Here is a 15,286-nt window from a genome sequence, read left to right as displayed (position 1 = left end):
TCTATTGTCGAGGCGGCTGATTGGAGCTGTGGCCGCAAGGTAGTTGGTGCCTGTCGTGGCGGTAATCCTAGAACCCGTTGGTGGACACCGGCGGTGAGGGATGCCGTCAAGCTGAAGAAGGAGTCCTATCGGGTTCTTTTGGCTCATGGGACTCCTGAGGCAGCGGACAGGTACCGACAGGCCAAGCGGTGTGCGGCTTCAGCGGTCGCGGAGGCAAAAACTCGGACATGGGAGGAGTTCGGGGAAGCCATGGAAAACGACTTCCGGACGGCTTCGAAGCGATTCTGGACCACCATCCGCCGCCTCAGGAAGGGGAAGCAGTGCACTACCAACACCGTGTATGGTGCGGATGGTGTTCTGCTGACCTCGACTGCGGAAGTTGTGGATCGGTGGCGGGAATACTTCGAAGACCTCCTCAATCCCACCAACACGTCTTCCTATGAGGAAGCAGTGCCTGGGGAGTCTGTGGTGGGCTCTCCTATTTCTGGGGCTGAGGTTGCTGAGGTAGTTAAAAAGCTCCTCGGTGGCAAGGCCCCGGGGGTGGATGAGATCCGCCCGGAGTTCCTTAAGGCTCTGGATGCTGTAGGGCTGTCTTGGTTGACAAGACTCTGCAGCATCGCGTGGACATCGGGGGCAGTACCTCTGGATTGGCAGACCGGGGTGGTGGTTCCTCTCTTTAAAAAGGGGAACCGGAGGGTGTGTTCTAACTATCGTGGGATCACACTCCTCAGCCTTCCCGGTAAGGTCTATTCAGGTGTACTGGAGAGGAGGCTACGCCGGATAGTCGAACCTCGGATTCAGGAGGAACAGTGTGGTTTTCGTCCTGGTCGTAGAACTGTGGACCAGCTCTATACTCTCGGCAGGGTCCTTGAGGGTGCATGGGAGTTTGCCCAACCAGTCTACATGTGCTTTGTGGACTTGGAGAAGGCATTCGACCGTGTCCCTCGGGAAGTCCTGTGGGGAGTGCTCAGAGAGTATGGGGTTTCGGACTGTCTGATTGTGGCGGTCCGCTCCCTGTATGATCAGTGTCAGAGCTTGGTTCGCATTGCCGGCAGTAAGTCGGACACGTTTCCGGTGAGGGTTGGACTCCGCCAAGGCTGCCCTTTGTCACCGATTCTGTTCATAACTTTTATGGACAGAATTTCTAGGCGCAGTCAAGGCGTTGAGGGGATCTGGTTTGGTGGCTGCAGGATTAGGTCTCTGCTTTTTGCAGATGATTTGGTCCTGATGGCTTCATCTGGCCAGGATCTTCAGCTCTCACTGGATCGGTTCGCAGCTGAGTGTGAAGCGACTGGGATGAGAATCAGCACCTCCAAGTCCGAGTCCATGGTTCTCGCCCGGAAAAGGGTGGAGTGCCATCTCCGGGTTGGGGAGGAGATCTTGCCCCAAGTGGAGGAGTTCAAATACCTCGGAGTCTTGTTCACGAGTGAGGGAAGAGTGGATCGTGAGATCGACAGGCGGATCGGTGCGGCGTCTTCAGTAATGCGGACGCTGTATCGATCCGTTGTGGTGAAGAAGGAGCTGAGCCGGAAGGCAAGGCTCTCAATTTACCGGTCGATCTACGTTCCCATCCTCACCTATGGTCATGAGCTTTGGGTTATGACCGAAAGGACAAGATCACGGGTACAAGCGGCCGAAATGAGTTTCCTCCGCCGGGTGGCGGGGCTCTCCCTTAGAGATAGGGTGAGAAGCTCTGTCATCCGGGGGGAGCTCAAAGTAAAGCCGCTGCTCCTCCACATCGAGAGGAGCCAGATGAGGTGGTTCGGGCATCTGGTCAGGATGCCACCCGAGCGCCTCCCTAAGGAGGTGTTTAGGGCATGTCCGACCGGTAGGAGGCCACGAGGAAGACCCAGGACACGTTGGGAAGACTATGTCTCCCGGCTGGCCTGGGAATGCCTCGGGATCCCCCGGGAGGAGCTGGACGAAGTGGCTGAGGAGAGGGAAGTCTGGGCTTCCCTGCTTAGGCTGCTGCCCCCGCGACCCGACCTCGGATAAGCGGAAGAAGATGGATGGATGGATGGATATACAGGTAAAAGCCAGTAAATTAGAATATTTTGAAAAACTTGATTTATTTCAGTAATTGCATTCAAAAGGTGTAACTTGTACATTATATTTATTCATTGCACACAGACTGATGCATTCAAATGTTTATTTCATTTAATTTTGATGATTTGAAGTGGCAACAAATGAAAATCCAAAATTCCGTGTGTCACAAAATTAGAATATTGTGTAAGGCTAATACAAAAAAGGGATTTTTAGAAATGTTGGCCAACTGAAAAGTATGAAAATGAAAAATATGAGCATGTACAATACTCAATACTTGGTTGGAGCTCCTTTTGCCTCAATTACTGCGTTAATGCGGCGTGGCATGGAGTCGATGAGTTTCCGGCACTGCTCAGGTGTTATGAGAGCCCAGGTTGCTCTGATAGTGGCCTTCAACTCTTCTGCGTTTTTGGGTCTGGCATTCTGCATCTTCCTTTTCACAATACCCCACAGATTTTCTATGGGGCTAAGGTCAGGGGAGTTGGCGGGCCAATTTAGAACAGAAATACCATGGTCCGTAAACCAGGCACTGGTAGATTTTGCGCTGTGTGCAGGCGCCAAGTCCTGTTGGAACTTGAAATCTCCATCTCCATAGAGCAGGTCAGCAGCAGGAAGCATGAAGTGCTCTAAAACTTGCTGGTAGACGGCTGCGTTGACCCTGGATCTCAGGAAACAGAGTGGACCGACACCAGCAGATGACATGGCACCCCAAACCATCACTGATGGTGGAAACTTTACACTAGACTTCAGGCAACGTGGATCCTGTGCCTCTCCTGTCTTCCTCCAGACTCTGGGACCTCGATTTCCAAAGGAAATGCAAAATTTGCATGGTTGGGTGATGGTTTGGGGTGCCATGTCATCTGCTGGTGTCGGTCCACTCTGTTTCCTGAGATCCAGGGTCAACGCAGCCGTCTACCAGCAAGTTTTAGAGCACTTCATGCTTCCTGCTGCTGACCTGCTCTATGGAGATGGAGATTTCAAGTTCCAACAGGACTTGGCGCCTGCACACAGCGCAAAATCTACCCGTGCCTGGTTTACGGACCATGGTATTTCTGTTCTAAATTGGCCCGCCAACTCCCCTGACCTTAGCCCCATAGAAAATCTGTGGGGTATTGTGAAAAGGAAGATGCAGAATGCCAGACCCAAAAACGCAGAAGAGTTGAAGGCCACTATCAGAGCAACCTGGGCTCTCATAACACCTGAGCAGTGCCAGAAACTCATCGACTCCATGCCACGCCGCATTAACGCAGTAATTGAGGCAAAAGGAGCTCCAACCAAGTATTGAGTATTGTACATGCTCATATTTTTCATTTTCATACTTTTCAGTTGGCCAACATTTCTAAAAATCCCTTTTTTGTATTAGCCTTAAGTAATATTCTAATTTTGTGACACACGTAATTTTGGATTTTCATTTGTTGCCACTTCAAATCATCAAAATTAAATGAAATAAACATTTGAATGCATCAGTCTGTGTGCAATGAATAAATATAATGTACAAGTTACACCTTTTGAATGCAATTACTGAAATAAATCAAGTTTTTCAAAATATTCTAATTTACTGGCTTTTACCTGTATATATATATATATGCATACACACATACATCTGTGTAGGCTATATTTACTGTACATAGTGTATACACAGGTACACACAAAGTAATTACATGTCAAATGTACATGTATACTGTACATATATGCATGTGTGTATATGTGTAAAGACGTATATAAGCTATACATTCATTTGAACAGTGATGTACAATTCACCGAGCCCTATCTAGTGGTATGCCAAATAATCATTCAAACTGTGTTACTCTACAAACTGTGTTCAATATTGTTTTTATTGAATACTTACGCCTATTACGCTACTGTGTTTTAATCTTGGTAATTATGGTGTTTTTTTCTGAGGTAACTTGGTGAAACAAGTTTGAGAACCACTGCTCTACAGAGTACTTTATTGAGGGAGGTTTGACTAGAGAGAAAGAGAGAGAGTACCGTGTCCATCTAATCGGATTAGAAGACTGTAGGTTTGCTTTCTGTTTCTCTCTCCGCCCTCCATGAGATGTTTTTGCTTCAAATGCCAACACTTTTTTTTTTAACTGTCCACCACTTTTTCCTCATAGGGATACTTGCAAGTGGAGGACGTGCTGCGTTCAGGGCACAGTGCGAGCGACATGGCAGCACACAGACTAAGTAGTGCGTGATCGAAGGCAACAAAAAAAAAAGTTTCTGATAAACATCAGAGAGAGAAACACAGAACTGCTGGTTCCATGCCCGCGTCCTGCCCGCCAGGCTGCGCTTGCTCGGCTGGCTTCGGGGCTTAGATGGTGCTGATCACGGACGACAGAGATGGAGGAGTCGCATCGTCGCTCCGGGTCAAGCCGCTCCAGCAGCAGAAAGCCGGCGGGGGAATTGTTCAAATCCACACGACCGTAGCGGGGGAGGACCCTGATGAAGACTATGAGGAGGAGGATGACGAAGAAGAAGAAGATGGCGAGGAGGACGAGGATTTTGAAGAAGTGGACTTTGAGGACTTGGACGACACAAGGAGCATCGCGTCGGACGACTCCTTTTACCCGCCCGATGATGCGTTCGCGGACTCGGAGCGCTCCCCGTCCCCACCGAGTCCGGAGCTGATGACGTTCTTCCGGGCGTGCTGCAGCAACAACGCCGCTATAGTACGGATCATGATACGGCATGGACTCACGGAGGCCGAGGTCAAGCAGACGGACCGGAACAACAAGGTAGGACACTTTATTATTCTAATAACTCCCAGGGAATGTACTGTAACTTTAAGAAAAGAGGGTTTGAATCCTTCATTTCAAACTGAGGTTGCCTATGTACAAGGTAAATTAAGTTAAATTATTTGCCACTTGTCAAGATTACATTTTTTATTTCTAGAAATATGTCCCTAGTTTTTAGAGCTATTTACTTATTTTTAGCCATTGACTTTAAATCATAATCTTAATTTTAGCATGAATAATTATATTTTGTCTATTATTGTATAGTATAGTAAAAGTTGATCAAAATAATTAATCCAAAAATATATTTTGGTTTCCCCCACAAATGATCATTAAAGACTCTGCAACATGCTTAATTTAAGAATTGCAAGATGAATAATGCTTGTTTTCTTATTTATTGCTTAAAAGTCCTGCTAATTTCTAGATGTACACACTTTAATTGAGGTTGTTTTATCAAGAAAACTATAGCTGCATGGGAAAATATGGTTGCTTGTTTTTAGTATTTTTTCCCCCCTAAAATCTAGTCTTTATCTTATTTTTTGCAGTGTAGCTAAGAATAGCTGATAACATTGCAAAAAGCCTTTAATTGGTGTCTTAATTTACCTCCTAAAATAATAAAAATGTGCACAATATTCTGCTCATAACATGATAAAGTACCGTATTTTTCGGACTATAAGTCGCAGTTTTTTTCATAGTTTGGCTGGGCTCCAGTGCGATTTATACTGTATATGTTTTTTTCCTTCTTTATTATGCATTTTCGGCAAGTGCGACGTATACTCCGGTGCGACTTATACTCCGCAAAATACGGTAGAACCTAGGTTGCTCACTGACAAAAAGTTGCATAATAATACGAGGAGTTCTAAAACAAACGCTCTATCTTGCTGACACACTGAGGCGGGTTCAGGTGAGGCACATCAGTTTCTGTAGAGAAATAATTAAGCCTGAGCTTTGTGCAGAAGCTTACGGGACTATTTTAAGGCCTCGGGGAAGGATCCAGTCTGACCTCAACGTAACACTGTTATAGTGTTTCTTAATGTCATCTCCAAATATGTGTAAAACACCGATATCCATACAGTTTTATCATCATTAGACAGATGAGCAATGACTCAGAAGTCAACCAGTCCTGATCAAATTCCATGTTCCACAGTACTGATAGGAACCAAACTAAGTGGTTGTTCGGCAAGTTACAGAAGGTGTTTTGTAGAATGCCTTTTGTTTACATTTCATATGTCGTAGGTACTGGCATGAAAAACTAAGGTTATCCAAGGCATGTAGACTGGAACATAGTATTTAAGAAGGAATGGGTACTGATTCACGTAAAAGCAAGCGGTGCCATATTTTGATACTTTTGTTGTCACTTCACATCCGGTGGCAGACTTGGCGGGCAAACATAGTAATGTTTCCATACCAACAAAGCAAATATGCCTGAAAGCGCTCAAAAGTAAGGCTCCACTTTTCAAAATGCGCCAGTGTTCTTTATGTCTTATATATGCTACAGATTAGCATTAGCGATTTTACATGGCGATTTCAACACCTCATAATTTAGTAATCAACACTACAACTAAGATGCATGTTGGAGTCAAACAGCTGGTGTGTAATAAGTGAAATACAGTATGAACACTTTGTAGGACTCAACAAAATACATGACCTCGATGGCAAACACTACTTCCTGACTGAAGCAACACAACTAGGACAAACTGAAAGGAATTCATACTTGCAAACGAGACTCAGAAGTGTAAGAAAACAAGATATAACAACTGGACAGCACAGTTATCATTATCAGCTCACTGTTAAATTAAAAAAAAAGTTTGTTTTATGGAAACTAATTTACCGTATTTTTCGGACTATAAGTCGCAGTTTTTTTCATAGTTTGGCCGGGGGTGCGACTTATACTCAGGAGCGACTTATGTGTGTAATTATTAACACATTACCGTAAAATATCAAATATTATTTAGCTCATTCACGTAAGAGACTAGACGTATAAGATTTCATGGGATTTAGCGATTAGGAGTGACAGATTGTTTGGTAAACGTATAGCATGTTCTATATGTTATAGTTATTTGAATGACTCTTACCATAATATGTTACGTTAACATACCAGGCACGTTCTCAGTTGGTTATTTATGCCTCATATAACGTACACCTATTCAGCCTGTTGTTCACTATTCTTTATTTATTTTAAATTGCTTTTCAAATGTCTATTCTTGGTGTTGGATTTTATCAAATAAATGTCCCCCAAAAATGCGACTTATATATGTTTTTTTCCTTCTTTATTATGCATTTTCGGCAGGTGCGACTTATACTCCGAAAAATACGGTACCTCTATTGCCACATAAACACACACATAAGTACCTAAAACGTCAACTGTTTGTGCCGATATAGGTACAAATGGAAAAAGGTACCCATCTCTGATTTTAATTAACATTTGAACACGTACCAAACTATAAGTTAATGTAATGAATATAAAACAAAGCTTTTTTCTTACTTGTTTATTCACTATAACTTTGTTTATTTATGTAAAGACTATTTATTTACGTTTTTATCTATTTATTCACTGTTGTGTTACAGCTTGAGTACAAACAAATGTGTTATATGGTGGTATGTTCAAATAAGCACTGCTTCTTCCTACTCCTTTTCGGACACATTGTATTGAGAAGCTGGAAATATTAATCAATTGTATGAATGTTCGAAATAACTCAACTCCATAATCAAATTAATCATTGCACCCACCCATCCATCTTCTACTGCTTGTCCCTCTATACAACTAAAATAAAGTAAATTACCAACCCTTGATATCTCCAAATTGTACTGTTTCGGAGGTGTTTCCTCTGCCAGTGTACATGGGTATATAGCCATAGTGTCCTTTTTAACCCCTTCCAGGAAAAGACTGCCCCTGACTCAATAAATACATACACAGAGAATCCATTCACTTTCAATGAGGCCATGCACTGTGCTTGTTGGCCCCCCCACTCTCCTCCTTTCCACCACATTTTCCAAATAAATTGAGATTAGTAGACAAGGTAGGACCACCACACGTACGTATATGTGTGTGCTGTGATGAAAGTATGAAACTATGCCTGCTAACGTGAATGAATGGAAAAATCAAAGTCATATAGCAACTAGACATTGACTGGAACATGGCCTCGGGTCAAGCATGGCATCTAGTATCCGACTGAAATAATATTCAGGATATGAGAGGAATTTGCAATGTTGTGCTGTGATATTAGCCATGGATAAACTGGTCTATTCTTAGCACTGGATATTCCCCAGATTACTGCATGTGCTAATAAGATGACTAAATTTTTTTTTGCATGTGTCAGCTGGACTGTAGCCCACTGACACTGATTTCAGCGGAAGTGTAAATCCAAGTAGATCTGTTGTATAAGATGTTCTAGTTCTTTCTTTGCTGCAGCAGTGTCAATAATATCTACCTTTAGATCAACATATGTACGTATTAGCCAATCTACCTTTACAAATAATTTAATTGTGCAGATTTAACTTTCTAAGTACATCAATATCCAAGTAAATTGTGTTTGCATTACATTTGGGGATTACATTGGAGCACAGCAGAGGTCAACAGGGATAAACTGTATTAGAACATGGAGATTAACGTGAGGAATGACAAAGTAATGAAAATCTGCACTTTTTATTTAGCCTACATAAAAAAAGACAATGGTCTCTGTTCTTGTGTTAAGTTTTAAAGGGATGCATGTGTGTGCGTGTGAATGTCTGTGTGTCCTCACCCAGACAGATCTATGCAGACCAGAGCCACACGTTTAAAAGTTTTTCCCGACAATCGGCCAATTATTCCCTAGAAACACTCCCCGCTTTGTCGCCTTGAGGCTCCCAGGCCTGACAACACTAATGAGATTACGTGCACTTGGCTGACAGCCTGGCTCGTTTTAATTGTTCACTTGTGTTCTGTTTGTTTTACATCATGTCCATTACACACAGGCTATAAATCATCATTTCAAAAGTAGCCGGCGCTAAGGGCAATAGTTAAAAACCCTGCTATGTTTCTAATTCGATTTCAGTTTATATATTTAGGTTATATATTTTTTATAATTTTTAAGTATGTATATATCAGATTTGTACTGTACTAGCAGTGGACGGCCGTGCGTTTCCCACCTACACCTTCAGTGACGTCCGACTTCAATGATTACCTCTCAAAATACCATCATTTATGTGAAAGAATGACCATTGCTGGATAAATACTATACAGAAACACATTTACACACTAATGGACATTGTACAAAACAGGGTTTTTTCTGGCGCATTTAAAAATCAGTAAACCTGCATCAGCAATTAAAACATATCTTATGTGGTACTGTCAAAATTAAAATTGCAAAAAACATATTCAACGTGAAAAAAATTAAGAAATAAAATATCTGAACTCACATTTCATCGCCGGGACAGCTGAGCTAGCTTCCGGGGTTGGCCGACATGGTCTCACAAGATGTAGTTTCTCTTTAAATATCCTTCTTGAAAATGGCCTTGCAAATATATGTGTTGTCTTGTCTAATCATAAATGATGCAGACGAGGCGAGTTCTTAAAGTTTACTCCACAGCGTGCTCATCAATAACATCCCGTTGCCGGCTGCACATGCTCTTCACTACTGTGGCATGCTGGGTAATGAAGTTCTTATTGTACCTAGCTCATAAAATTGCAATATATCTGCCATAGGCCAGCCAGAAGGCCTTACTGACAACAAATTGTGATCTGATTGGCTATCGCAACTGTCTGTCAAATGTTTGTGTCCGTTCACTTCCAGTGCACGGACGCCAGCATTGTTGATTCTGAAGGCCCCGGGCAGATTTGGTACAGCATGGCAACATAAGATAGCTAAATTCTGATTGGATAAAAACTCTATAACCTAAAAACAACACTGCTGGAAGGAGCATAATATGACATGAAAATAATATGATATGATATTTAGGGAAAGTAAATAAAAAAATACTTTTATCTTTAATTATGATCATGATTTCTGGTTTTGTTGGGCCAGAGAAGGCCTTGCTGGCCATGACGGCACACCACTGAGTACTAGTACTAGATACTAATGAATCATATTCAGTACTATACCGCCTCTAAAAAGTCCCCCCCCCCCTTTTTTTAATTGTTATTTTAATACATCGTGACATTGCTGGTTTTACGAGTAGAGGAGCACGTTCGGCAACGCACAATCACATAGTACTTAGTACTTACAAGCAGACAATGTGTGTAGAGAGAAAAGGGAGAACGACACATTTTGGCTTAAAAACTAATGATAAAGGTGAAGCTATAACACTAAAACGGCCTCAGGAATATGTGCTTTAAGACATGGCTAGCTAGCTGGCGGCTAACGTCCAGCAGTCCACAGTTTGCAGTGTTGTAGCTACTTCTAAATCACTAATTTTTGTCTTCATGGCGACAAATAAAGTAAGTTTCTTACAAGTATCATCCCTGCAGGACGAGGAATAGCTAAACATGCTTTTTTTGTTTTTTGAAAATGTATATTATGTTTATAAACTCAGGAAATATGTCCCTGGACACATGAGGACTTAAATTATGATCCTATTACTACTTGGTATCGGCTCGATACCTACATTTGTGATATCATCCAAAACTAAAGTAAAGTATCCAAACAACAGAAGAATAAGTGATTATTACATTTTATCAAGAAGTGTAGATATGACATGTTAAAAGAGAAAGTAAGCAGATATTAACAGTAAATGAACAAGTAGATTAATAATTCATTTTCTACCACTAGTCTTTAATAATGTTGACAAAATAATATAATGGAAAAAGACACAACATGTTACTGCATATGTCAGCAGACTAAATTAGGAGCCTTCATTTGCTTCCTTACTAATGAAAGAAAAGTTGTCTAGTATGTTCACTATTTCATTTAAGGACAAAATTGCAATAATAAACATATGTTTAATATACTGTAAGATATTTTGTTAAAATAAAGCCATTTTTTGTGGTCCCCTTTATTTAGAAAAGTTTCTAAATACATTTTATATATATATATATATATATATACATTTTATATATATATATATATATATATACATTCTATCTATCTATCTATCTATCTATCCATCTAGATAGATATGCTGTATATTTTCTGATCAATTTCACTTTATTTACTTGGGTAAGGCTTAGTATTATATTATTTTCCAGGTTTTAGGAATTAATTTTAGGGATGTGCCAATGGAACGGCTACCAATCAATATTTGAAGACTTCGGGGAAAAAAAATCGCCATTGATTAATGCCTTTTAATGCCGATCACAAACGCCAATCCCCTCTGGCTGACGCTGTATTTATTTTTAGCTGACAACTGTATAGCAGCAGATTATGTGTCTCCATACACAGTGTGGAGCCGCTCCCTAAACCAATAGTAATCATGTCATTAATGCAAATAAACTACATTTCTTAGTATCCTAAGTATCATAATCACTGGAGGGCGAGGCTAAACATGTTACACACGGAGAGCAATCCACGAACAGGTATGCTAATAGCTAAGGTAACCGCTTAGATAGCTTTAAACAACACCAAGAAATAAGTGCCTAGTACAGTTGAAGAAGTATAGATGGCACCACGTTGCAGCAGAAAATAAGCAGTTACAGGAAACTAACAAGTAGATTAATAAGAGTTAAAAAAATAAAAATAAACTGTTGGTGTGTCAGCATTGTCACAGTCAGCACACAGCATGTTAGGGGAGGGAGAAATGATCCATAAATTGGTAGTGTCGATACCAAGGGTTGTATTGGTTAATGATCGATTCTAGATTGATTTAGGTCCATATTATCTCAAAATTATATTTTTGTCAGGTTTACACATTTAGTGAATAAATAACACTATGGGGTGCCAAATGTAAAAGTTCAGTCACACTTTTCTCGCAGATATATTTCTCACATTTAGCTCATTTTTAATGTTTAAATTAAATGTTGACGCTAAATGTTATATGTAAATGTTAAATCTCAATCTAAATCTTTAATCTAAATGTTTATTTTAAATGTTAAATATAAATATACATCTTTAATCTAAATCTAAAATCTATGGCTTAAATCTAAATCTTAAATCTATCCATCCATTCATTTTCTACCGCTTGTTCCCATATCTTAAATCTAAATGTGACCACTAAATGTTGAATCCAAATGTTAAATCTAAATGTGAGCGCTAAATGTTCAATCTAATAATAAATGTAAATGTTGAATCTAAATGTTAAATCTAAACCTAAAAGTTAAATCTATATCTAAATGTATAATCTAAATCTATAGCTTAAATCTAAATGTTAAATCTAAATGTGACCTTTAAATGTTAAATCTAAATGTTGAATCCAAATGTTAAATCTAAATGTGAGCGCTAAATGTTAAACTTAATAATAAATCTAGATATTGAATCTAAACCTAAATGTTAAATCTAAACCTAAAAGTTAAATCTAAATCTAAATGTTTAATCTAAATCTAAAATCTATAGATTACATTTAAATCCATATCTTAAATCTAAATGTGACTGCTAAATGTAAGCGTAAAAATGGGTATTTATAAAATGTCAATATTCCACTAATCCGAAGCCTCTCAGCAGCAAAGCTGCGGACACATATTTGTGTCTCAGTGCACGACACTCCTCCATATTTCTCACTGCAGAAGAAGGAGCCATGACAGATGCTTAATGACAAAATAATGCCAATGAAGTTGCATACTTCCTCCCACTTCCAAAGACATGCACCTGGGGATAGGCTGATTGGCAACACTGAATTGGCCCTAGTGTGTGAATGTGAGTGTGAATGTTGCCTGTCTGTTTTGGCCCAAATGCAGCTGGGATAGGTTCCAGCCACCCCGCGACCCTGTGATGGACAAGTGGTAGTAAATGGATGGATTTTTAAAAATGAAATCTCCAAACGTGTGAGTGCACATGGTGTGTTGCATAAAGAGATATTTGAAAACAAAATGCTCAAACAGCTGATCTCTTCACTTCCGCGTTTGACAATGAATGGAATTGCTTCTAATACGGAGGCATGAATACACCTAAACTGTATTTCTATTTGTATGTGTCTTTCATTATTTTGCTGCGCTGGATAGGCTCCAGCACTCCCCGCGATCCCGAAAGGGATAAGCGGTAGAAAATGGATGGATGGACCATGCACACTCACACGTTTGGAGCTAACATTTTTGACAATATGCAACTTTATTGGCATTAATTTGTCGTTAAGCATCTGTCATGTTTCCTTCTTCTACAGTAAGAAAGATGTAGGATTGTCGTGCACTGAGAGGCAGAGATGTGGGCGCGGCTTTGCGGTTGAGACGCCTCGAATGGGTGGAATATTGACATTCTATAAATATTCATCTTTATACTTGGCGAAAGATTTAGCGCTCACATTTAGATTTAAGATTTAGATTCGGATTCAACATTTAGGTGTACCGGTAGATTCAACATTTAGCGCTTAGAATTAGATTTAAGATGTAGATTGAACATTTAGTTTTAAATTTAAGATTTAGATTCTACTTTTAAGTTTAGATTTCAAATTTAGATTTAGCCACGCCCTCACGTTCCCTAAGATCCTCTTCATCCATCCATCTCACTGTCCCTTTATTTAAACTGTCCACCATGGGTGCCCGAGCTTTCAGCCGCTCTGCCCCACATCTTTGGAACTCTTTGCCACCAGACCTTCGTAACTTGGACTCAATATCCCTCTTCAAATCAAGACTCAAAACACACCTATTCCTGACTGCTTATTCATTGTAATCATCTTTTCTTCTCTATCTTTGTTGTTGTTATTGTTGTTTTTATCCAATAGGATTTTATTGTTTTGATTTTGTACGGTGTCCTTGAGTGCCCAGAAAGGCGCCTTATAAATAAAATGTATTATTATTATTATTATTAACATTTAGGTTTAGATTTAACATTTAGATTTAATATTTAGATTTACACATAACATTTATGTTTAGGTGTAACATTTAGATTTAGACCTCGTCACGTCCATTGTGTCCTTGAGCAAGACACTTCACCCTTGCTCCTGATGGGTCGTGGTTAGGGCCTTGCATGGCAGCTCCCGCCATCAGTGTGTGAATGTGTGTGTGAATGGGTGAATGTGGAAATAGTGTCAAAGCGCTTTGAGTACCTTGAAGGTAGAAAGGCGCTATACAAGTACAACCCATTTATCATTTATCATTTATTTAGGTTTAACATTTAGATTTAGGTTTAAAATGTAGATTTAGATTTACCACTTTGATTTAGATTTAACATTTAGATTTAGATTCAACATTTGGATTTAGATTTAACATTTAGGTTTAGATATAACATTTAGATTTAAGATTTATATTTAACATTTAGATTCAACATTTAATTTGATAAAAATGAACTACCAGTAAATGTGAGAAAAGTGTGTTAAATGTGAGAAAAGTGAGCTAAATGGAAGACACATCTGCTACAAAAGAGTGACTGAACCTTTACATTCGGCACCCCATAGGACTTAGATGGACATTAAGGGCAAAGAAAAATGACTCAAATGAGTAGTCGATAGTAGTTTGTGTTTGTTCAGTTATTATCTACTATTGACTTTGTTTTGATCAAACAATTGTATGTAATAAAATAAATAAGGAAGTAGTTTAAATATTGTGTAGATATTGTTCAACTGTCAATAACACTCACAATAAATACACTGAAACATGAATACATTGAATACATTTGATCGGTATTGGTATCGGCCAATGTCACTCCCGGATGATCGGTATCGGAATCGACAGCATAGGCTAAAACCCTGATCGGAGCATCCCTAATTAATTTATTATACAAACAAATACAAAGCGGTAAATTACTTATCATCTTTGATAATTTTGGCAAGGAGTATTTTGTTGTTGCTCTTCTGTTCTAGATACAAACAAACTTACATACATATGTATGTATGTATGGTGATAGATTCATCTATTCGGGTTACACCTCGTAAACAATAGAAATTATACAAATTTGTTTTAGGATAGAGATTTTAATTTCACTTCACGATAATGCCTGTTGACACATTCTTGCCGTGTCCCGCAAAACTGAGAGCAACAAGCTGTAACAAATGTGTCGTCAATGTAATGTAGCATCCTAACATAAATGGCTCGCTATCACAGCTAAAGTACAGTATATCAATACACAGCACGCAGCCGCTTCTATGTTACCAATACACACCTTCATCACGGCAAACAAGGAGTACGTATTATTGCTGAAGGGCGAGGAATATCTCAGCATACCACACAGCAAGTAAGAACAGGAGACAAGAAACCATGCTAACTGCTAAGCTACGTATCTTTAATGTAAAGTAGCAAAACAAAGTAAGAACAAGTGCTTCGTAACATTAGTCTAACAAGCAGATTAATACGAGTCTAGAACAGTGATTCTCAAACTCTGGTATGCGGGGTCCATTTAGTAGTACGCCAACAAATTACTTCAGAGATTTGTGTTTTATTTTCCTATATTCAAACACAGTGTTACTGCTCAAACTCTGTGTAATGTTACAGTGGACAACAATATTAAATA

General features: G+C 39.8%; 1 protein-coding gene across 1 annotated transcript in view; it reads left to right on the top strand.

Moving 5' to 3' along the window:
* The first annotated feature begins 3,782 nt into the window (after positions 1 to 3,782).
* The window catches only part of ankrd33ba (ankyrin repeat domain 33ba), a 22,345-nt gene continuing 10,841 nt past the window's right edge, over positions 3,783 to 15,286 (top strand). Inside the window, exon 1 of the mRNA XM_061965550.2 lies at positions 3,783 to 4,781. Within this exon, the coding sequence (XP_061821534.2) occupies positions 4,362 to 4,781 (420 nt within the window). The 5' untranslated portion in view covers positions 3,783 to 4,361. The remainder of the gene's footprint in view (positions 4,782 to 15,286) is intronic.

Source organism: Nerophis lumbriciformis, linkage group LG07 (assembly GCF_033978685.3).
Source record: "Nerophis lumbriciformis linkage group LG07, RoL_Nlum_v2.1, whole genome shotgun sequence".
Lineage (NCBI taxonomy): Eukaryota > Metazoa > Chordata > Actinopteri > Syngnathiformes > Syngnathidae > Nerophis > Nerophis lumbriciformis.
This window is presented reverse-complemented; position numbering and strand designations above follow the sequence as displayed.